Source organism: Erpetoichthys calabaricus, chromosome 6 (genome assembly GCF_900747795.2).
Source record: "Erpetoichthys calabaricus chromosome 6, fErpCal1.3, whole genome shotgun sequence".
Lineage (NCBI taxonomy): Eukaryota > Metazoa > Chordata > Cladistia > Polypteriformes > Polypteridae > Erpetoichthys > Erpetoichthys calabaricus.
Window position 1 is genome coordinate 17,149,971 of NC_041399.2, and position 26,066 is coordinate 17,176,036.

Sequence of the window (26,066 nt, forward strand, 5' to 3'; positions counted from 1 at the left end):
ATTTGGCATGCCAGCCAGAATCCTTGGTAGCTTTTATTAGGGTACTATTGAGAACATTCTTTCAAATGCCATCATAGTCTGGATTGATAACTGCTCTGTACAGGACCACAAAACCCTACAGTGGGTGGTCTGGACTACCATAATCATTTCAGGAACAGTTCTTCCATCCTTGGATGACATTTATTATGCCAGAGTCATCCAGAGAGCCCACAGCATTAGAAAGGAAAGCACCCACCTTTAACTGCGGTTATTCACACTCCACCCATCAGGCAGAGGAAACAAGAGTGTGAAATCTAGGACTATGAGAAAACAGAACAGTTATAAGCTGCAGACAATTAGACATGTGAATGGATCCGGTATATGACCTCTTCCACGCACAATATTTGACTTTGCTAGCACATAGGTACAGCCTGAATTCCACCTATTTTATTCATCCTTTGAATTATGTAACATTTTTTTCTGGATTATATGTTTTAATGTCACTATTCGATTTCTATGTTTACGTAAAACTCACTGTATTTCTACTTTACAAGGATGACCAAAAAAAATCCCTGGAATCAGCCAATAGGATAGGACTAGTGTATAAGTATTGAATATGCCAGGAAGTATTGTGTGCCTAATCATTCAACTGAGTGGCATCTTACAGAGTTGATCGAGTGAATCTTTCTGCTGTCGTGCGGGTAACTTCATTTCCACCCCCTTCAAGCCACCATTGTAGATCTTCAAGATCATTTTCTTGACATTGACAAACTTGTACCTAAAGAGTTTGTTCTACTTGAACGGACTGTTAATCAGAGACATTACACTAAAGTGCGGAAGCATCTGCAGGAACGCACCCCTAAGTATATGCCTGATTTCATTCCCTGTGACTTCATACTCTTCCAAAAAAAAAAAAAAAAATTAAAAATTATTCAGACTGAAGGGAAGATGACTCACTTCCAGGGAAGAGGTTTAGAAGAAACGCTGGAGGCTCTAGGCACGATAGATCGATAGATAGATAGATACTTTATTAATCCCAATGGGAAATTCACATTCTTCAGCAGCAGCATACTGATACAATAAATAATATTAAATTAAAGAATGATAATAATGCAGGTGAAAAACAGACAATAACTATGTATAATGTTAAATGTTAACGTTTACCCCCCCGGATGGAATTAAAGAGTCGCATAGTTTGGGGGAGGAACGATCTCCTCAATCTGTCAGTGGAGCAGGACATTGACAGCAGTCTGTCGCTGAAGTTGCTCTTCTGTCTGGAGATGATACTATTAAGTGGATGCAGTGGATTTTCCATAATTGATAGGAGCCTGCTGAGCGCCCTTCGCTCTGCCACAGATGTTAAACTGTCCAGCTCCATGCCAACAATAGAGCTTGCCTTCCTCACCAGTTTGTCCAGACGTGAGGCGTCTTTCCTCTTAATGCTGCCTCCCCAGCACACCACTGCGTAGAAGAGGGCACTCGCCACAACTGTCTGATAGAACATCTGCAGCATCTTATTGCAGATGTTGAAGGATGCCAGCCTTCTAAGGTAGTATAACCGGCTCTGTCCTTTCTTGCACAGCGCATCAGTATTGGCAGTCCAGTCTAATTTATCATCCAGCTGCACTCCCAGATATTTATAGGTCTGCACCATCTGCACACAGTCACCTTTCATGATCACTGGGTCTATGAGGGGTCTGGGCCTCCTAAAATCCACCACCAGCTCCTTGGTTTTGCTGGTGTTCAGGTGTAGGTGGTTTGAGTCGCACCATTTAACAAAGTCCTTTATTAGGTCCCTACACTCCTCCTCCAGCCCATTCCTGATACAGCCCACGATAGCAGTGTCATCAGCGAACTTTTGCACATGGCAGGACTCCGAGTTGTATTGGAAGTCCGATGTATATAGGCTGAACAGGACCGGAGAAAGTACAGTCCCCTGTGGCGCTCCTGTGCTGCTGACCACAATGTCAGACATGCAGTTCCCAAGACGCACATACTGAGGTCTGTCTTTAAGATAGTCCACGATCCATGCCACCAGGTATGAATCTAATCCCATCTCTGTCAGCTTGTCCCTAAGGAGCAGAGGTTGGATTGTGTTGAAGGTAATAAAAGACGAGAACAGGAAACGTACCGTGGAACTGGCAGAGAAGCGCCGGGGCAAGTGCATTGCATTGTGAACTCACAAGGGGCTATTTGAAGGCAAGTAGAAGGGAATTGAAGAACTCAGTTCCAAAATCAGCTAAGTACAAAAGATAAATTTTGGAGATAAATAGGAAAATCTGGGTCCATAAGCAGATTTTGAAACTAAATCCCTAAAACTATAGCTCTACACTGTTGCAATTAGCAGGTTTTGAAGCTCAAACATATTTTCAGTGCATGACCAACTGCATGAAAAGTCACAATCACGTGTTCACTAAATTTTACCAAAAGGTGTAATTAGCAGATTTTGGAACTCACATTTTCAATTGCTACAACAGTTTTTTTTTTTTTTTGTTGTTTTTAACAATTTGTCTCCCCTACCCCACACCCGATACTTTTACACTGCTGTATGGTATGTGGAAAATTCTATTGCCTATTATTAGCACTTTAATTATTTTGTCTTGCATTGAAATTGAGTATGGTGACTGGAATGGCATGCAAAGTAAGATATTGTCATTGTACAGTGTGACTAATTGTTTAATGACATTAAATTTCAGTAGAATCCTACTACTACTATCTTCACCAGGGTGGCGAAACCTTTACATAAAAATGTGTAAAGTGACACCAGACACTTTAATGAGCAATTTAAGTGAAAATCTGATTAAAGAGCAATCTAAATTTTCACATCAATGGGTTTCAATAACGTAAGACGTGGCATTTCAAAGAGTAATGCATCAAGATACTTACATCTACCAGCCAAACGTCATCTGCTCTGGAATCTTTAAATCTGAAAGAAATGGAACCACAAAAAAATGACACCAATTGTACTTTCAATAACATATTCACCTTTGATGCTCTCAAACTGTTGAACTATGCCGCAATATAAAACAAACCTGGCAGTAATAATAATTAATTGCCAATGTCAAATCACGTCAGTCGAAAATGTAACAACAGAATTAAACATGCAGTTATGCCAGTTGTACACACCAGACTAAAAAATAAATAAATCAAACCTTGTTTAACAGATTTTTTTTCTTTATACGAAAAAGCAAGAAGCTTAAGTTGACAAATAGAAAAAAACAACATTAAAACTTTCTACATTTTAATAATGAATCACTTAAATACTTACGAATCGTCCAGCTCTTCCACATAAGCCGACACCAGTGCAATAAACAAAACAGCAACTAAAATGAATTAAAAAAAATGCATGTGTTCATTTAAAAATATTTTTAAATATAACGGAGAGATAAAAGGCAAACGAAGAAAGCTAGTCTTGGCAAAACATGCAAAGTTGCATCAACCACAACATCATGCCATACCCAAACAGAACTATGTTTATGCATATTTATATATTTATGCTTCACTCAATATCGTTACCAGAATAAAACAAAATGATCTTTCTTCCTGCCATCTTTCTCACGGAGGAAACGCCGGCTTCTGCTGGCCAGGAAATACAAAGCAAAAACCCACCTCCGTTCTGAAACACGCATGCGCACACCAACGGAAGCTCCAAAGTTGATTGACACGACGTCTCATTTCGAGTAAAGTCAGGCACTGCGGTCCTGCGCAGACTTTGTGCTGCGCGAACGTCTCGTCTGCGCTTTCGTCTTTTTGTAAACTGGCATTGCTGCGCAAGTCTAGTCAGATCTGTCACTATGTATGCTTAGCACGGATTCGCTGGACAGTATGACGTTACACGCAGCGCTTACTACACGAACGCGTCTTTGAAGCCTTCACTTCATGTGCCGCGTCCAGAATGAGCGCAGGATGTTTTTGAATTGAGAAAGAAAAGACCGTGAGTTACAGTTATTTGAAGATTATCAGCTACTTTGTTCTGTCCACCCTAAAAGCAATTTATCGTCGTAGAATATACTGTATATAAAGTTGTACTCTATACACATAACAATACTTTACTACTACCAGTGACATATACAGACTTGCGGTGGTTACTGGCTCATAAGGGGGAGAAGGGGCAATTTAAGAAAAGTTTTAAATTTTCAGTAGTGCATTATTTCAGAAGATTATATAATCATGACAAAATTATTCTTCCACAGGCGAATCTACTATCAGGGCACATTCTGCCCTTTTTCCACAATAATCCTCACAAAATTTAACACCCCTACAACCCCAAACCCCAGCTCAATGAAAAAGGTGGAAGAATATCTGTAAGCCAGAATGACCAAGTGGGACACCACCAGGCATGATGACACAAATGAACATTTGCAAACAGGCCCAAGGAGAGGTGGGTGCAGCCAGTACATCTCTCCGGAGCCTATGAAGCTCAAGGGGGCCCATGAAGCCCAACTTGTTCCATAATTTTTATTATAATCTGAACATTTATTTATTCAATTCATTCAATTTTTATTGTATTTTTTAAAATTTTTCAAGTCTGTTTAGTTTAAAAATTACAAAGGCATGTGGGTCACAGGGTACTTAGCAGCGGTCAACAGTTTATGACGTAAGAGACATTCATGAAGGCCGCCCTGGGAGAGAAGTCACGTGGTCTACAAGGGTATTCCCCACTCGGTGGGAAGTGATGAGGAGGAGGGGGTTCTGGGCACAGTGAGAAAAAAGTCATCAGCCGGCAAACAAGTACGTCACGTATTCGGCGCGTTCTGAGACACCGCGAATTTGGGAAAGCGGACTAAGTGAACCATTGTGAACAGCCGAGAAACTAAACAAGTACCGAAGGAGCATAATACAAAGAAACATCACGAAACCTGAAACATGTTGTTATCTCAAGAAGGAGACGTCCTTACAAACTAAGACAAAGAACAGTGCGAGAACTTTCGTGTACAAGATTGCGAAGCATACAATTCCTGTAGATGAGCTGAAAGAAAAATCAAAATCACTGGCAGATCAATATCCTGCTGATATCGGTGAAGATCTGCCAGCTGTTCATCGATCAAATGTTGGAGAGAACCAACTGAGCCCATTGGAGCTGCAGAATTGCTTTGAAAAAGTAGAGAAAAGCCAAGCAAAATGACACCTTTTATTGGCTAACTAGGATTACATCTTGCCTGAAGAAGGGGCCTGAGTTGCCTCGAAAGCTTGCATATTGTAATCTTTCTAGTTAGCCAATAAAAGGTGTCATTTTGCTTGGCTTTTCTCTACATTCATAATGGCTAACACGGTACAGCACCCTAGTACTACTTTGAAAAGTTCAAACTGGAAGGACTCTTTCCAAATATATGCATCGGTCTGCGTATTCTGTTGAAAATTCCTGCCACTGTCGTCTCTGCAGAGCGTTCATTCAGCAAGCTAAAGCTGGTAAAAATTTTTGTAAGATCCACTATGTCACAAGCGCGACTAGTACATTTGGCAAGACTCAGTATTGAGTCTGATCTAGCAAAACTGATTACTTTTGATTATGTAATTCAGAGTTTCGCCAGGAAAAAGGCCAGGAAAGCACCTTGGTTCAGCAGACAATAAATGCTATTATAAACATCTTTTACTATTATAAATATATTACTTTATTATTTCATTTATCTGCGGTGGGCTGGCTGGGTTTGTTTCCTGCCTTGCACCCTGTGTTGGCTGGGATTGGCTCCTGCAGACCCCCGTGACCCTGTAGTTAGGATATAGCGGGTTGAATAATGGATGGATGGATACTTATCTAAATGTATCAATGTAATCTACGATTGTTAGAAATAAATTATAATATACACACATACATGTCTGTAGAATTTTGTATAAGGGCCCACATACCTTCTTTGCCCGGATTTTTTCTCGGCGGCCCAGTTTACAAATCGAAATAACCCGGGGAGATCCCCCACTCCAGAAAGAAATGAAATAAGTATGTGAGCGTCGAAATTATCAAGGTTGATCCCCACCTAACACTCGATGAAACAATAGATTATCTGTGAGTTGAAATGAGTGTCATGCCAAAATCAAGTGTGAGAAATACCACTCTTCATTGAATGACTCAGTGTCCATGTACTGCATTTTTAAAAGTATGATCAACTTCTTGTTAAGGAGCTAAGTCACCTAGGGCCATTAATCCATCCTTTTTCATCCATTAATATTAATTATAGTAAATAGGTCTACAAATTTGTTCATGTCCAAGCCATGAGTGTGTGTGTGGCTGTGCAATATAGTGGCTCTGTGGCATATGCATTTTACATGAATGAATGAATAAATAACACGCTCACATTTTCGGGTGGGGCATAGATAGCATGCCGGAGCAGCTCCAGGGACAGATGTGCGTGTGAGTTATCCTGCATTCATGTGCGCACATGCAGAATTGACTTGTTCTCTCGTTAGCACCAGAGTTGCAATTGCTGCACAATCTTCAATTTCGTTGTTCCTTTGTAAAAGTGACAGTGACAATAAAGATCTATCTATCTATCTATCTATCTATCTATCTATCTATCTATCTATCTATCTATCTATCTATCTATCTATCTATCTATCTATCTATCTATCTATCTAAGAGGAAAAATGGTAAAAAATGATAATGAAAAGATGGCACCGGAGCATTTACTACTTCATGAGGTTGAGAGATACATGAGAGAGAAAGGAGAACCACAGAAATATGTGAGGATCATCCAGGATATGTATGAGAGAGTGAGAACTCGGGTTAAAAGCAGTGTTGGGGTAACAAACACGATCCCAGATAGAAGAATTCTCTACCAGGGATCTTCTTGAATTCCTTTGATCTGGTGATGGACATGTTGGCTCCTGGGATTAAAGACCAATCCCCTCGGTGCAGGCTTTTTACAGATGGCATTGTGTTGTGTAGCCTCAGAGAAAAGAGAACGTTTAGAAGAAGTTGGAACAATGGAGAAGGGCCTTGGAAGACAGAGGATTGAAGACAAATAGGAAGAAGATGGAATATATGAGGTTTAATGATGATTAGGATAAAGATGTTAGCCTACAAGGAAAGCTATTGAAAAGAGTGGATACATTTAAATATCTATGATCAATGGTAGCCCAAGATAGACAATTAGATGCAGAGATAACCACCAAGTGCAGTGTGCGTGGAACAATTGGAAGAAGGTATTAGAGGTATTGTGTGATCAAAGAATTAAGGCGAATGTTAAAGGTAAGGTTTTTAAAATAGTGGTAAGACCAGCAATGACGTATGGAGTAAAGGGAATGCAGGAGAAGAAGTTAGATGTGGCAGAAATGAGAATGTTGAGGTGGATGTGTGGAGTTAGAAATAAGGACCAAATAAGAAATGAGAAAATTAGAGGTTCAACAAAAGCGGAAGAGCTATCTAAGAAGGTACAGGAAAGTAGGGTACAATGATATGGACATATAATGAGGAGAGACAATGAGTATGTGGGCAAAAGAGTGATGAGAATGGAAGTACAGGAGAAGAGAAAACAAGGGATGCTAAAGAGGAGGTGGAGGGATAAAGAAAAAGAAGATCTGAAATAAATGCTTTTCACTGTGGAGGACATGTGGGGTCGCGTTGTATGGAGACGGTTGATCAATCACATCAATCTAAAATAGAAGTAAGAAAAAATGATGAAAAAGAAGAGTACTTGAGCTCATAAAAGGCTTCCTTTATCAGAAAAAAACACCTTTTGATGCCTTATCACAGTTTTTACAGAGATGAATCCCTTTTGGTATCTTGTTTTGTGGATGCTATTTATTAATTCTCGATGACTGTATCACTTTTCATTGGACATATGAAACCAACTAACTCTGCTACATTTTCATTTAAAAACAGTGTTATTAAATGAAACCTATCTCCGTCCACACCAGCGTTTTGACATTGTTTAGGAAAGTATTTCCGTCCACACAAAAAAGACTGAAAACACATAATAATAATAATAATAATAATAATAATAATAATAATACAGTAATCCCTCCTCCATCACGGGGGTTGCGTTCCAGAGCCACCCGCAAAATAAGAAAATCCGCGAAGTAGAAACCATATGTTTATATGGTTTTTTTTATATTGTCATGCTTGGGTCACAGATTTGCCCAGAAACACAGGAGATTGTAGAGAGACAGGAACGTTATTCAAACACTGCAAACAAACATTTGTCTCTTTTTCAAAAGTTTAAACTGTGCTCCATGACAAGACAGAGATGACAGTTCCGTCTCACAATTAAAAGAATGCAAACATATCTTCCTCTTCAAAGGAGTGCGCGTCAGGACCAGAGACTGTCAGAAAGAGAGAGGAAAGCAAACAAATCAATAGGGCTGTTTGGCTTTTAAGTATGCGAAGCACCGCGGCACAAAGCTGTTGAAGGCGGCAGCTCACACCCCCTCCTTCAGGAGCAGAGAGAGAGAGAGAGAGATAGAGATAAAAACAAACAATCAAAAATCAATACGTGCCCTTCGAGCTTTTAAGTATGCGAAGCACCGTGCAGCATGTCGCTTCACGAAGCAGCTGCACAGAAGGGAGCAACATGAAGATAATCTTTCAGCATTTTTAGACAAGCGTCCGAATCGTCTAGGTGTGCGAACAGCCCCCCTGCTCAATCCCCCTACGTCAGGATCAGAGAAAGTCAGCGCAAGAGAGAGAGAGAGAGAGAGAAAAGTAAGTCGGGTAGCTTCTCAGCCATCTGCCAATAGCGTCCCTTGTATGAAATCAACTGGGCAAACCAACTGAGGAAGCATGTACCAGAAATTAAAAGACCCATTGTCCGCAGAAATCCGCGAACCAGCAAAAAATCCACGATATATATTTAAATATGCTTACATATAAAATCCACGATAGAGTGAAGCCGCGAAAGGCGAAGCGCGATATAGCGAGGGATTACTATAATTCTTTGCATTTATATAGCGCTTTTCTCACTACTCAAAGTGCTCAGCAATTGCAGGTTAAGGGCCTTGCTCAGGGGCCCAACAGAGCAGTGTCCCTATTGGCATTTACGGGATTACTGTATAACATAGCCATTTGCCTACGCAGGATATGCACGTATCAGTGGAAACAGGAAAATAAATTATCCTATATGCCAGACATTCATTTTCATGAATTCATTAGAGAAAAGCAACGGCAAACACAAAAAACAAATAAACAGATCAATTTTTTTATAATGACAATAAGTTAGAATTGTTATTGAGAGTAATGCATCAGCAAAGCGGCTGAGAAAATGCAATGAGCAGAATCCAGTAAGGGAAAAGCCACACAACATAATAGGCACAAACCAATCACGGCACAGTTAAGGGGCGGTTTATACTTCACGCTCAGAATGCTCACACATCATGGCTGCCACGCGATCCCAGGTTCTTTTGACGCATCTTCTGAGCACGATGTCAGAAATTAATGTGACGCATGTGAAAGTTGCAATACCAACAAAAATACGGGTGGTGTGTGCGCTCAAGTTTTGTTAAGTGATGTCAGCATTGTTGTTTACTATCAATATGTGATGGCAAGCCACCATGCTGCTCCAACATGATCAACGTGCATGCTTCGATGTTTGATGAATGGTGCGATGCGGGGAGGCAAATCATCAAACTTAAATGCTGAAATGTGAATGTATTCATGGTGCTTTTTTTATCCATTTCTCGCATAGGCAATACAAGTGTTGCATATTCCCCATTTTAATGAGATCACATAACATCTTCTGTGTCATTGTTGTCGTCTTTTTTTTTTTTTGCACCTTTGCAACTGCATCAAAATGCAAAGAATTCTTATCTTTAACCTCTTTCCTCCCTCAGCTCACAACACAGCGAAACCGGATGTTGTTTTCTCACCGTGATGATTTCTCACACTGCCACCTGGTGGAATCCTCCAGATTTACGTAAAGTACACGCTGTCACAAGAATAAACAAAAAACATCAAAAAGGTTTGGGGCGGCCAGCCGTATATTGTGCCCTGACTGCAAAGTGGGTTTGGTTGATGAGTTGTGTTCAGGTTCATGTCCAAAACAGGACTGATTTTAAGGCTTTTAAGATGGAGGCTTTAAAGGCTGAGACAGGAAGCGACGCCATCGGGACCGGCACCAGAAATAATGTCTGGACTGGAGGTGACGTCGTCAATTGTGCCGGAACTGACGCCATCGATGCCGCCTGATCTGGATGTGACATCTTCAAGACCAGAAATGGCATCATCAATGGCGCCAGAAGCAGAAGTGACGTCATTAATGGGGTTGGAACCATACGGGATTTCCTGTGGATGGTCTGCAGAGGATTGAGAGAGAAAGTCAGTTCACCTCGCAAACCCCCTGGTCTGGCATGGAACTACTATTATTCAGGCCTTTTAGCTGCCTCCCTATCCCACGTGTGTGACAACACACAAATATAAACAACACACTGCTTACATAGCAGCAGCGTCCTCATGCACATGCATTGCATAGTGTTAAGTATATTGCCAGCCTAAAAGACTGCGTTTTCACAATTCTCCTCTTTCACCCATCCACCCTGCAATACAGAGGTGGAGTTTTTAGGAGAACGTTTTTATGTCTCCACTTTCAAGGGTTAAAAACAACAGGGAAGTGTGAATGTAAAGAGAAAATGAAGGTTAATCTCTGCCTTTGTAAACAAAAGAGTGAGGAGCAAGTGTATCGCAGCATGTGAGAACGCACAGGCAAGACGTACTAAAGTGAATGCATCGTGTTGACAGCGAGTGTCAATGTCAATGTCAATTTATTTATATAGCACATTTAAACAAACATTGTAATGCTGTGGCCAAAGTGCTTTACAAAAATAGAACAAATTAACATAAAACATAAATAGAAATAAAATATATGAACATAAAATAAAATACATAATAAATAGAAGTAATGTAATATAATCACAAAGAGGAAGCCATCAGTATTACTGAAGGTAACTGAATGCAAGTGAGTAGAAATGAGTCTTTAATCTTGTTTTAAACAGTTCAATTGTAGACGACTCCTTTATATGATGAGGTAAAGAGTTCCACAGGCGAGGAGCAGAAGCTGCAAAAGCCCTGTCCCCCTAGGTTTTACACTTGGTACGAGGGACAACCAGAGACAGCTGACCAGAAGATCTAAGCACTCTAAATGGCTGATGTAAAACACACAGTTCAGATAAATAGGCAGGAGCAAGCCCATGTAAAGATTTAAAAACTAGCAGAAGGATTTTAAAATCAATTCGAAAACTGATAGGCAGCCAGTGTAAAGAAGCTAAACTAGGAAAGACAGAGTCATACTTTCTTGCACCAACCAGAAAGTGAGCGGCAGCATTTTGTACCAACTTTAATTTGTGTATCAAGGATTTGTTAATCCCAGAATACAGCGAGTTGCAGTAATCGAGGCGAGAAAAAATAAAAGCATGAGTGGCTATCTCAGGATCCCTAGAAGTTAAAAAAGGCTTTATCTTACCTAATAGACGAAGTTGGAAAAAGCAACTCTTGACTACAGAATTTATTTGTTTCTCAAAAGAGAGGTTACTGTCAAAGGTAACACCAAGATTGCGGACTAGAGGTTTGGAAAAGACAGAGAAAGAGCCGAGAAGACCAAGACCAATTTGGGCTTTAGCTGATGGACCCACTATAAGCACCTCCGTTTTATTTTGATTTAGATCAAGAAAATTTGTGTTAGCATAACTGGTGAAAAGACAATCGCAAGCTGACTGAGAGTGATTGTCTGTTCTCCGCTAGTGTATGTAAAGCGCATAACACATAAGACAGAGATGAAAGTGTTCAACCCGGGTGAGTAGTCCGGTGGTCTCTCGTAAGGGTGGTTTTATTGTTGCTTTCTTGTATTTCCACAGATTGTACTCCAAACTGCTGACTACCAGGAAAACAGAACAGAGAGGAGAGGAGGTCATGAACTGGTCCCTGATCAAGACTAAAGCGAGGAATGGATGGTTCATGTGTGATCTGACGAAACGGTTAGTCATGAAGCTTCTGAAACATCTTTCTAATTTGTTCCAAGAAAAGAAGCTTTGAAAATAATGACATCTGGTGGGTTACCGGAACCAGAGCAGCCATGAGCTCAACCCAGCCCCAGTACCACTCACCATTGTTGACTGCATAGTGTCAATCGGACAGATGCACTAAAACACTAAAAGCCCACGATCGCTCTCTGTGTTCTTTTTGATCTTATGATAATTGTGTTGTCATTAGTCCTAAATATGTCATTTGTTGTCATTATGAATGTTATAGCACAGCACCTGTGATCTCTTATGCTGAGTGTCAATGGACTCTCTCTCTCTCTCTTTGCATCGCCTGTTTGGGTGTCTCGATATCCTTAAAAAGACAGCTTGTTCCTGCCGCACCAAGTGGAATTAATTTGAGACATTGGCAGGTTTGCCGTTTTTTTTTTTACGTTCCCCTTAAGCTAGCACTAAAGCTGCTCATTTGGGTGATGGAGTACCAACAAATACTGCTTGCTACTTATCCCCCAGGCTGATGTAACTCGTCAGCGTCATTACACAAGCTATGTAAACAACAAAGATCCAACAAAGCTACCACTGATTCATAATTATGTAATGTGACAACTTTTTCAAGTAGGGGGGAATTTTGCTGTGAGGTAATGTTAAAGATTGGTGAATAAGAGAATCATAATGGGACTTAAGGAATGTGCTTTTGGAACTGGGTGAATGCACCTACAGTTGGTTAGAGTATTAAAGATATTTGTAATAAGTTCCACTTCAGAAGAATGGTACAGTAATTTATTAACTTTATTGTTGCATAACTCATCAGCATCATTACGACAGCGATGTAAACAACAAAAATACATCAAAGCCACCATTAATTCTAATCATGTGAAAACATTTTCACATAATTATGACAGCAAATATATCACAATATATCAATGTGAAAGATTAATATTTTTACATCAGTGTTTGGGGAATGCTTGCCCTTGGGGTGAAAGAGAATCAAATCAGAGTTTAGGGAATTTCCTTGTGGAACTGATCACACATAAAAAAGAATAGAAAATGTGCCTACAGTAGGCTAGAATATTAATGGCTTGTTATAAGTTCCAGTATAGAAGAACAGCTTAACATGGTAACATGGTATTTACTTTATTTCCCCATAACAGGTTTCACACTTCTGAACTCCAAATTTAAGTCAATATGTTCTCTGTATAAGATACAAGCAGCAGCTTCACATCTCTTTTCAGAGCATATGGGACAGTGCAAAGCTTTCAAAGCAGTCAGAGTGCTGCCGGTGCTTTGGTGACATTTGAAGCTTTGGATGTCATCGGTCACGAGGTTGGAAAGCTTTGGTACAAACTTCAATACACGTCTTCAAAACTGTTTGCTTCTTTAAGCTGATACAAGCTTCAGAGCCTTGTCAAACATCCTGTTCCTAGAAATGGAGGGGGCAACAAGAACATGAATGAGAGAACAATTGTGGACAGGAAGAAGCAAATGCACAGGGTTTCTCAACTTGGGCCCCTGAGGACAATAAAGGGGAAGAAGTACGCTGGAATTTCATTCCCTGTTCCAATTGTTCAGAGGGATTGGATGTAACATCTTCTCTTTACTTTCTCATATACGAAATATAGAGAAAGTATAGTAATCGTGAAAAAATTCGACCTCGAGATTTTGATGAATCTCAACATTTTAGACCTCCCCGAGTCTGAAAATACCATTTTTTGGAATTATGTCTGTGTGTATGTGTAAACACGATAACTAAAAAATGACGAGATATATGGATGGAATTTGGCATGTAGTTGTTGCACCAGAATTGTAGATCTGTATTAACTTTTGGGCCAAATCAATCAACCAGAAGTGGTACTTTACCTGAGCACATACACGATTTTTTTTTATTCAGGCAGCTGCAGAGTCTGATTTATTCAACTTTACTTTTATAATAATTGTTCAATATATTATTCATTTGATTTGATTTGTTGTTGTTGGTTCTTTAATGTACATAATATAAAAATATAATCATTGTCTTGTAGTTTACTTCTCAAAGTTCCACCCCCATATCTGAGTATATGAGAAAGTCTAGGGGAGACCACTCCCGATTTTTAACTTAGACAGGGGTGTTCAATGAATGAATGAAGTTTTACAAGGTTGTTTGTTTTCTTTTTAAATGTTTTTCTTCAATTGTTGGAGTGGACTGTTTATATTTGAAAGTCAGAACTGATTTTCCTTTAAATTTCCAGCAGGTGGCACACTAAACACACTAAATATCTGTATGTTTATTTAAAAAACTCCTGAATATCCATTCCGTTTAATAAGGTTTACCTTAACTCTTTTCATGACATTGACAGATTACAAAGAGTCAGTATAAACTGGCAGCTATCAAAGTCAATTAGTGCTGAAATTTTTAAAACTTGCAACATAGCACTGCATATATTAGACTGCCTGCTTACAAGAATGTGATCAGTTACAGTTTTCAAACATTCTTTTTTACGATCCTTTTTATTTAAAAAATACGTTATTCAGTGAGCATACTGTATATCGATTGAGGTATTCAATCAATCATTATAATACGTGTTTTAAAGTGACTATCATCTGAAGACACATATTTTATACTAACCATAGTGAAACAGGACAGTGAGGAGGGCCCGACCCAGCTCTCTACTCCTGACATCACTCTTCCTCATCCCCTCGACCTGCAGCCCCTGTCTCAGATTACCACGAATATATCGCTCCTGCAAGCGAACTGTGATTCTTAGCGCAATGAAAGAATTCACAAAATCAACCGGAATGTTCAAGCAATTTATAGAAAAAAAAGATCTAAATCCAATAAGTAGTTCTCTCGTTTGCTAACTAAACAGAGTTCAGGTTATGCCCTGAGGCAGATGCGTGAGTGAGGAGGGTCCCGCCCCCTTCCCCACAGCCCGATGAGTCCCGCAAGCGAACTATGATACTGAGCGCAATGAGAAAGTCGCAAAATCAACAGAATGTTCAAGCAAATTATAGAAAAAAAATCCGTTAAGTGGTTCTCTTGTGAAAAGTGGACAGACATACAAACGGGTCTAAAAAACTATAAGAAATTTCGCACTTGGACTTTAAAACCATTTCTTAGCGAGCACCTATGGGCCAAGGGTAACCTACATTCTAAATTTCAAGTCCCCATGGTTTGGGAAATTTCGTGATGAGTGAGTCAGTGGTATTTGGCTTTTATATGTATATATATATATATATATATATATATATATATATATATATATATATATATATATATATATATACTAGCTGAAATACCCAGTGTTGCCCAGGAGGAAAATAAAGTGTTTTTTTTTTATTGTTTGAGTAAAATATAATAAAAAAAAAACAACTTTAAAATTAAAAATAAATTAACAAACAATGAAGACTCACTAATGTGCTTGTCTTCTGGTCTTGTATGTATCTATGTTATCATCCAGTTGACGCTCGGAACTGGCCAACTCTATTTAATTTCAAAGGCAACAGGGGTGCTTAAACATACAGAATTCTGGCAGTCACCTCCATTTCGCCCTCTGGTGGTCATTCTAAGTGTCAACTGGATGATAACATGCATACAAGACCACAAGATCGCCCCCCACCCTCCCCAGAAGGGGGTGGGTTAGGGTTGATTTCATCCTACAGTATTTTTAGTCGACCATTGAGAAACATGTGTAGCAGGTTTCATGAAAATTGCTCCAGCTGTTCGGAAGTGATGCTGGAACATACATACATGCATACATACACACATACATTGACTTTTATATATATAGATGTCATTTCACTCTCTAACCCACTTAATTGAGACCAGGATCACTGGTGGGACTGGAGCCTATCCCAGTTAGCATAGTGCACAAGGCAGGCACAAACCCTAGACAGGATGCCAAGTTCATCGCAGGGTGAACACACACAAACAATTTAGCGTTGCCAAGTCACCCAGCCTGCATGTCTTTGGACAGTGGGAAGAAACCATAGCACCCGGAGAAAACCCATGCAGACACGGGGAGAACATGCAAACGCCACACTGGGAGAACACAGGATATGAACCCTGGTCTACTTACTGTGAGGCAGCAGCACTACAACTGTGCCACCCTTAATATATATTACATAAAATAATAATTTGTGTCTGTGTCACAAAATAAGTAAGTACGGTGATATGAAAAAGCATCTGCCCCATCTGCCTCTACTACTGCAAACTTTTAACACTGAATGTTAAAATGTTAATGTCAGGTCCGCCATCAAAATCTAATAATAGAGGAGGGGCACCTGAGTCAACAAATAATACTTTTTTAACTATAACTGCAGGACAGGACAGGATTTAACATAAATAAAACACAAAAGCAGTTATTTGTAAATGTTCTTTAATCCAGTACAAAGGCAAAATATATAACCATATCAGCAGTCATACCACAGGCACTTCAGAAGAGGTCATCCACCTGAAGCTAAGCACATTCAGGCCTGGCCAGTACTTGGATGGGAGACCAACCACAAAAAAGCTTGGGTTGCTGCTGGAAGAGGTGTTGGTGAGGCCAGCAGGGGGCCAGCAGTTGTAAACCTTTCTGAAAACACGTTTGTACTTCCTCAAAGTGTAGCCTGATGGGAAAAAAGGCAAATGTACCCATTTGCAATTAAATCTACAACACAATAAAGTGTTCAGAGAGAGGAGAGGACTGAATAGTTCCTGAATCTACTGTATATGTTAATATTTACTGTACGTGGAGACTCTGAAGGGGAGGTTATTCATTTTGACAGGATAAAGTAAGGTGGAGGGACAACTATTTATTAACAACTTGTTTAATGTTATCCATCATATTATCAAAATTATGTTTAAAGAGATTACATAATATTTACCAGATATTTGAACTGCTCTGATTCAGTCAGTGGAAACTGACGCCAACATCCATTCTCCCTTTTGTCCCTCAATGTAACCCCACAGGGTGCCTTTACATTTGCTGATATTTAATGAAGTGCCACTCCCACCAGTAGATGGCAGCAACACATTCCTAATCCTTAATTGCACTTGGACTGTTAAAAAGTGATAATGAGACACTATGGCAAGCAGCTCTCTGTGATTCTGCATGGAAAAAAAGCAGATAAAAAACATAGTTGGAGCAAGATGGAAAAGCAACATAAAATGCCGTGCCAGCCCAGATTCAGTATGTAATGATGGGCTTGTGTCTCAAGGCTCAGCTGATTCTGCCTCTGACCACCCACTACCTCTGCTTGTATCTGGACTGGTCTCCTGCTCATGCATCCTGGACTACAATAAGTCCTTTTCAGCTTTAGCGTCCATGACTACTGGATTTTTTTTTACATGGGGAAGTGGATGCAACTCTGAATTTGGCCATTAAGAAAATCCCCTCAAAGAGCAATAAATCACTGTCCCCCCTGCCAGTGAGCATTGAGCTTAGAATCTGGAGCAGGATTATAATGGCTCACTGGCAGTGAGAAAGGGAGGTCAGAGATGAAGGCCACACTGAAAAGTGAGGAAAAGAGAGGAAGGATAATTTATGAAGAGTTAAGAGAATAGGGGAATCAGAGTGGAAAGCAATCCAGATGCCATCTCTTTTAGGTAAGCATGAGACATCTTCTTAGGTAGGCATAGCTTTTGTTACACATGCTGTATTTGTTAAATTAATACTCTCATTTTTTGAAATACTTCATTTTTTAGCCAGCATTGACTTAAAGGGATGTGGTGAGAAAGAATTTGCTAATCTGATTGATGCAGTAAGTCTCCTATACCCAATAGTATATAATTTGATTAAATGGGTTTAGGAATTTGATGAATGGACATTTAACACTAGAATCCATGAAGCCGACGAAAAATACCTTGTGTATGTCATCCTGAAACTGTAGCAACAGTTGCATAAAGTGCAACTGTCATTTGTGTACTGAAGTAGCATTGCACGTGTACTTTGTCAGCATGCCCGTGTCAATCAAACACAGGAAGCTCTGCAGTATACATGTGACTTTACGCTGTAGGAAGATAAGTAAATAAATCAGGGTAAATAACAATCAATCTGGCTTTTATATCAGTAACATACTGTATAAATGTTTTTCATATAAAGACTATCACAAAACATAATCACAAACACAATACCTTGGTTAGCTTGACATGCCGTTGAAGGACATGCATGTGTCAGATTCACTGGCAGGATGTCACCGGACCTGTTGCTGCATCCAAACAGTGCCATCTTTTGCCTTTACGTCTGGTGCAGCTGCGTTGTTCGTGAGTGGACGTTTCTCACGGGGAGGGCTTCTATTCTCTTTCTCAGATGTAGAACCCTCGTCCTAATCTGAGTTCACCTCTGTTATAGCACGTCTTTATTTGAAAACAGCTGTGTCAGATCTGGGGGAGCATGAATGTGACTAAGAGAATAAAAGTGAATAATGAAACAAAACGCTAACCTTTACAAGTACCATATATTTACACCGGCTATTACAGACTCAAATCAAATGTATGTTTTTATTGTATAATAGTAACAATAAGAGCAGCTCACTACTCCAAACAATAATTCTGGGAAGTGGCCAGGATCTAACCCGCAACCTCTTGATTATGAGTCAGCAGTTCTTACTGCTGCACCACCAAGCAGTCATATCAGATTTGTACATTAACCCGATTTCTTTATCTTCGGTTATATTCTTGAAAAAAAGTGTTATACATGTACCTTTTGTGAAAATGTTTATTTGATATTTGGACTTGTGGTCGAAGGTTCAAGGTAAACAGCAGGCAGACAGCAGATGTAAAGTAAAAAAGCAATTTCTTTATTCTTGGTGGCAGAGGAAACTATTGCAGCCCCTGTCAGCTTTGTGTCACTGGCAGTTACCAACAATCGCCCCCCTCTTGGGGGAATGAGTTTCCTTTTTATAAAGAGTTACGGTGACAGCTTTATCATGAGATAAGGTTACACAATTCTTTGGGGGAATTTAGTAATATTACAACACATTTGTTCAAAACAACTTAAAAAGAAGTGAAACCTATTACTGTTAATTAAACAAAAATCACAGACATTTGAACTTAAAAAAAGAGCTTTCCTGAGTACAGACTAAGAGTCAGCAGTTTGACAGAAATGTTGTCAGTTTGTTCTTTCAGTTGAGTACACACCCATTAGTTCAAGTAAGTCATATCAATAATCAATTAATCCATAGCTTATTAATACAAACTAGTAATACACTTACACTGCCAAATGACTACACCGGTAATGGTTTTACTCTCTAAACAATCTCAATGCATTCATATGGTTAACACAAAGAACTCTTATACTTGCAAATACACACACACTTTCCCAACATCAGCTGGGTTGCACAATAACATATTTTCCATCCACCCAAATGCACACAGACAGTAATCATCATGGCATTTTAGATTTGTTTATCTAAGTACAAAAATAGGTCAAAAGGTCCTCAGTCCAAGATTCTTTGTTCAACTATCTATATATATAAAATCCCTATGTGCGTCCAGGTGTCCGTGTGTGGGTGTCTTCTGGTGAAGTGCGCATGCGCGGGGCACGTGTGATGCGCGATATTACTGTCAGAGAAAGTTAGAGGCGTTTTATGGAAATACAAACCAGTATTACTGCGAGAGGAAATTAAAGGTACACAATACAGTGACGCATATTACAGCCACATACAAGCCAGTATTACTGTCAGAGGAGATTAAAGGCATATTACCGACGCGCACGCCTGTATTACCGCCAGAGAAAATTAAAGGTATATTACGGACGTACAAGCCAGCGGACGTACAAGACGGTATCCTTCAATAAGGGCGCGCACAAAAAGGCGAGCCTCAAAAGGGCGACCTCAATTGGGCGCAGCAAATAAAGGTGCACGTAAATAAAGATCTGCACCTTTGTTGCTCTTCACATATTCCAGAGCCATTTGAACTAAATTATCAACGAACGCCTTTATTCGCCGCTCTCAATTGAGGTCGCCCTTTTGAAGCTCGCCTTTTTGTGCGCGCCCTTATTGAATAGAGTCGTACAAGACAGTATTACTGTCACAGAAAATTAAAGACACACAATACACGGCGGCAGCCCACAAAGAACGGTCAGCTCAGCAAGTAAACATCAACAAAAGAAAGGCTGAAAGAAAGAAAAATACGACCAATAAAAAGAATGAGGTCCCTTGCCATTTAATATAGACTGTTCCTACTAATGTTTATGCACTACTGTTCTAGCGCCCGTTATTGTAACGGGCTAAATGACTAGTTGTTTAATATATTGATTCAAATTTTTTTTATTATTCCACAGACTTCAGTCTTCACACATTATACACTTCATGTCTACATTTTGTCAATTATTATTAAAATATGAAAAACATTTCTTTTTTGTTATGTGTTCAACAATTAGTTATGTGTTCAACAATTCCTGCCTCGCATTTCATTCTACACTTACCCACATCTTTGTAGACACGGAACACGCATGAAATGCATGTATTCCAAATAATGATATACTGTATTATTTGCCCTATACAACTCCAGGCACCTTACATGCAGATAAGGAGCCTTGGCTTGATCTCTGAGAACTTTTTGCCCGAGTCGAGCTCCATCAAGAGGGTAGATGGGACAGCAGTCTGCTTGCTGCTTGTGCTGATCAACACATTTACAAAACAAAAGACGCTGACAGAGAGGTGTGAAGGAATTTGAAATGGGCCAGGATTCCGAGTTTTTTCGTAGGCTTCAGGGATTCTAGTGTTAATCGGTGCAAAGAAGTGGACCTCTAACTTGCAGATCCAGAGTCCTGGTTTCAAATTTCAGCATGCTCACATTAGTTTTCTCAAGATGTTTCAGGCCCTCCCAGATCGAAAACATAAGTTGATGTTACATTACATGAGTTTTTATTGTAATGTATATCAGCTGATCTCACCGCTGCACCATGTCAGTTTTACGGCTGAAAATCACAGCCCATGTCACATTTACAGACCAAGCATTGATCTTCCAGTGCACAGCCAAGAGCATGCTGTCTGATGGAGTCAGTGCTGTTAGAAGGGTTAAAGCTGCTGTGAGTTCCTCAGCAATCTCTGCCCTTTATTTATTTTTCCCATTCTGTTATGGTTTGTAAAATCCAACAACAACAAAAATATGTATTTATATAGTACATGTTCATACAAAGTGCTTTACAAGATGAAGAAAAAATATCAAAATTAGATTAGGCAATACTAAGTAACAAAGAATAAAGTAAGGTCCAATGGCCAGGAGGAGGAGGAGGAAGAAGTGAGGAGCACGCACTGATACAGCGCATTGCCGCACCCACAACACGACAAACCAACTCAGGATTCAGATTAGGACCCGAGTGTAGCCATGCAATGGGTGACACCTCAGCACCACACTACTTCAGATAGAGTGGAACAGTGTGAAGTTTTTTATGATGGCTGAAGTGCCAATTCTGCCACCAACCCCCCAGGTTTTTCCCTGCAGGTTGGAGGGCCTACTGTACATGCAGGGCTGGATGCAGATGAACATCATACCCAGCACGGAGCAATTGCACGATGGCCAGGAGGACAGAAAAAAAACAAACAAAAAAAAAAAAACTCCAGAGGGCTGAAAAAAAAAAAACACTGCAGGGGTTCCGAGGCCTTGATACCACCCAGACCCCTCTAGGCATTTTACCTAACATAAAAGACCTCAATCAGTCCTCATGGTTTTCAGGCTTCACATGGAAGAATTTAGATGATGATGGTCATGTGGACCTCTGGCCTTCAATCCATCAATGTAGGGACTGCACAGTGTCCTGATCAGGTGGTGGTGGCACAGATCACCACCACAGAAAACTGGAAAAATGATAAACACAATAATTAAATGCATATACAGAAGGGTTACACTAAAATGGAGCTATGAGAAAGTCATGTTAAAGTAATGGGTTTTTAGCAGTTTTTAAAGTGCTCCACTGTAACAGCCTGGCAAATTTCTATCGGTAAGCTATTCCAGATTTTAGGTGCATAACAGCAAAAGGCTGTTTAGCTCTTGGAGTAATAAGCAGACACTCATTTAAAGATCTAAGGTTACGATTTGGAGTGTAAGGTGAAAGACATTCTGAAATATAGGATGGTGCGAGATTATTGAAGACTTTGTAAACCAGTTCTAAATGGCACAGGTAACCAATGTAGTGACATCAGAACTGGAGAGATGTGCTCGGATTTTCTTTTCCTAGTTAAGATTCTAGCAGCTGCATTCTGCACTCGTTGCAATTGATTGATGTCTTTTTTGGGTGGTCCTGAGAGGACTGAGTTACAGTAATCTAGTCAACTAAAAACAAAAGTGTGAACTAATTTTTCAGCATCTTGCAAAGTTAAAAGAGGTCTTATTTTTGCTATAATTTTTAACTGAAAAAATTCTCTCCTAGTGATCTGATTAATATGCGATTTAAAATTCAGGTCAGAGTCAATAATTACCCTAAATTCTTTACCTCTGTCTTGACTTTTAAGCCTAATAGATCAAGTTTATTTCTAATATCCTCATTATATCCATTTTTGCCAATCACTAAGATTTCTGTTTTCTCTTTATTTGGAGAAAATTACTACTCCTCCACTCAGAAACACAAGTAAGACATTATGAGACATCAGACAGACGAGCTTCTTTCTGTTTGTGGATTCCACAGCCCCCATACTGCCTGACGGAGCTGATGCTGCAATGCCATTGTGCGAAGGTTTAATAGGTGTATTGTATCCAGCTGCAGTCGCTGACCTTTGTTTTTTTTTTTTCCATTGTGTTTTAGTAAATAAAACATGAGACATCAGACAAACAAGCTCCTCTTCTATTTGAAAGGTTCAAAATTCATGTGTTTCTTATTCCTTGCTGCTGCATTCTATGGATTGTACTTACGGATGAGGATTCATTGGCTGTCAGTCCACTCCTCTAGCTCACAAAAAAATCAAACGTGTCTGATTTTATCATAACCAGTCGCAGACCAGTTGATTTCATTTGTCAGGTATGTCACATTAGGCGATTAGCTTCAAGGGAGCAAGCCACAGACTGCCTCAGACTGGCTAAGATTATACAAATGTAGACTATGACTGAAAATTGCCAGAAAAGTCATCTAATGTGACATGGGCTTTAACTGATCCAGTGTGAGGGTGTTGTGTACATGTTGCTGTCATTTGGAGAGATGGACTTAACTGACAAGTTCTAAAGAGAGAGAAAAAAAAGAAACAGTGCATCAGGGGAATTGGAGAGGGGGTTACACCATGTATAATGACTCTGTGACATGGCGTGTCACGGGTTTGTGGCAAAACGGTGAAGTGCACTTATTTGTTTGAAATAGTGCAACTCAGATTCATGAGTGTAGGTGTACGAAGAAAAGACAAATGGCTACAAATCTGTTAATTAGGGAACAGGCTGATTAACTAGTAACATGCGTGAGAGAGATCAGCACAGCCATCCCTCATTAGTGGCTCCATGGGTCATTTGGTGCAGCACCCACACTCACAGGAGTAAAGATATAGGCAGAAAGGGAGAAAGAAAAGTCAAAGTGCAGGAAAAAAGAAAGACAGAGATAAGAATCAGGGGTAGAAACCAGTGTGCAGGTGAGAGAGGGAACCAATCAGGAGAAGCCTCATGGAGCATGCAAGACTGCTATTCTGGGGGGGAAGCGGATTAAACATACTGACCAAAAGGGTGTAGGGGCAATCAAGGGCTATAGGAAGCTCTCTGTGGTGACCGACGGAGGTGGCAAAGAGAAAGCTAGGCTCTAGAAGACCTGGCGGATACCAGCAGAGGTGGCTGGGAGAGAGAGTTGAGGTAACTGTGCTTGTTGGTGTCTCGCACCTGTAGAACAGACACAATGGCTGAGTAGGGGAGAAGAGAGCAAAAAGGACAGTAGTACAAGAAAAGATCGATTTCACTTTATTCTAGATTTTAAGTATTTATTGGTTAGGATTTGAATGTTTTTTGATCTTCTGCTCCATTTTAAGGATTATTTATTAGAAACTTTCATTAATTGAAAATGTTTAACCCCTTCACCGCCCTCTGCCGGATATATCCGGCACCGCTGTTTTAATGCTAACGCCATACTGCCGGAATTATCCGGCACATTTGCCTGTGGTTATATGAATGCCTGGCAAGTAGTATAACTGACGGTTTGGCGTGGGTATTATTACTACGTTGTATTTCGACAAGTCTGTGGCTGTTTTGGCCGGTCATGTGACGTGATTCGCATGTAACAACTGTGAATATGGCGAAACGTAAACTGACTTCAAGTGAGGCTTTGCAGGCGATTTTGGACAGTTCTGATCATGATTGTAGCAGTTCTGAAGAAGATTTTAGTGACAGTGATGAGCAGCAACGTGCGCTGCATGATATTGTGAATGAAGACGCATCGGATGACGGCGCTGAGTGGGTGTATCCCCAGCATCTCAGCTGGGCTGCTGCCCGTGGTGAACTACCTTTTCTGCATTCGTTTGAGGGAACGTGTGGCTTTATTGTTGATGTAAACAATTACACTGCTGAGCAGTTTTATGAGCTGTTTGTGTCACCTGATTTGATTAGACATTTTGTTCATCAGACAAATCTGTATGCAGCACAGTTTATTGAGAAAAATCCCAATTTACCTCCACATTCCCGTGTTCGTGCTTGGTTTGACACTGATGAAAACGAAATGAAAAAATTCATTGGGATTTTGATGTTGATGGGAATAATCAGAAAACCAGATATTGAGATGTACTGGTCTACAGATCCTATGTATGCAACACATATTTTTGCAGCTGTCATGACACGTAACCGATTCTCTTTGCTGCTGAAATTCTTTCATTTGAATGACAACAGAAACGAGCCAGATAAGAAAGATCCAAACCGCGACCGCTTGTTCAAGCTACGTCCTTTGATTGATCATTTATTTGAAGCATTTCAGTTGCCCTACATGCCAGGACCGTCAGTTGCAGTTGATGAAAGTTTATTGTCGTGGAAGGGCCGCTTACAGTTTCGACAGTATCTACCATTGAAAAGGGCACGGTTTGGTATCAAGATGTTTTGCTTAGCTGAGAATTCAGGTTACATTTATAGATTTCGTGTATACACTGGCAACTTGCACAACATTTAGTGGTCAATACTGCTTGAATAAATGTAAAAAATGTAAAAAAAATGTAAAAAAGTAAAAAAACAAAAATTGTTCAGATTTCGCCTGGCTTGGGGAATATTTAGGGAGTTGGCGGTTAAAGGGTTAACTGCACCACACAGTTGAAACTATTGCAACAGCATACTGTGTGGTAGAAATTTAACATCTTATTAAATAAAGAATCATCCTCTAACAGGACAAATCAGTTATCAGGGAGGAGAAAAGCTGTTCATTGTATCTTTTAATTACTCCTCGGTAAATTGCCTCAGAGGGAGCATTCTTCAAAAGCAGTCTGTTACAGCCTGGTCAGAATGATCACAGAAACAAAGAAGAGAGGTTCATTTTATAAGCTATTGAATTTATATGCAGTGTCAATTAATGCATACATTTACTCTGGTGGGTTTGTTGGCTTACACCCAAATGACTTATATAAAATAAAAGTCTATTACTGTATATTATATTCTGGTTCTTCTTATAACTTTGAGTTGAGCCACCACCTTTGAAATTTCTGTGCCTATAACAACTGTTCATTCTAGTTCTTTAAAGGACATCTGCTGATTTCTTAGTCATCTCTCAGTCACCTTTCAGTACATTTTGTTGTTCACTTGACCTTTATCTAGTTTTCTTCCATGCCTGCAAAGGTTTCTGACATTTACTAACCCTTTATGTTATTTCTTTAAGATGAAAGCTATGTCACCCTAAAATTACAAAAGAAATAGAAAAGGAGAGAGATAGTAACAGGTTGTAAATATTGTATCACTTATAGTTTAATACTAATGACTAACAACAGAGATGCAGTTTGCACAGCTAATCAGCAGCTCTAGTCAGGGTATGCTAAACTGAAATAGTATTACTTTGGCTTTTAATAAATATGCACTTTGCACGTCGTGCAGTATAATGTGTTGTTGTCTCCTCACTTGCTGTGGTCCATCTTTGGTTCATAAACTACAAGATGGTCCAGAAAACAGGTGGTTCCCAAGACTTCAACCACTGGAGCATCACAAACTCCCATTCCCAGCACAGAGGAAGTTTAGCGTGAAAACACCTGACATCAAATCCACTTACACCTGATGTCTTTTCCACTGCCTCTGAAATTAAAGAACATATCATCAGGAAGTTCATGTAGTCGTTTTAGATGGGGTGGGGTGGGTG

At 39.8% G+C, this 26,066-nt stretch overlaps 1 protein-coding gene across 2 annotated transcripts in view; it reads right to left on the reverse strand.

Moving 5' to 3' along the window:
• The window catches only part of LOC114653862 (protein disulfide-isomerase TMX3-like), a 1,157,775-nt gene that overhangs the window by 108,977 nt on the left and 1,022,732 nt on the right, over nucleotides 1-26,066 (reverse strand). The window contains exons 1-3 of one of the 2 annotated variants that reach the window (XM_051929279.1): nucleotides 3,496-3,598; nucleotides 3,248-3,302; nucleotides 2,866-2,905 (exon numbers count right to left, since the gene is read on the reverse strand). The exons of the other annotated variant lie outside the window; for it this stretch is intronic. Of the exons in view, the coding sequence (XP_051785239.1) occupies nucleotides 2,866-2,905; nucleotides 3,248-3,302; nucleotides 3,496-3,529 (129 nt within the window). The 5' untranslated portion in view covers nucleotides 3,530-3,598. Of the gene's footprint in view, nucleotides 1-2,865; nucleotides 2,906-3,247; nucleotides 3,303-3,495; nucleotides 3,599-26,066 lie in introns of those variants that run through there. 2 annotated transcript variants of the gene reach the window in all.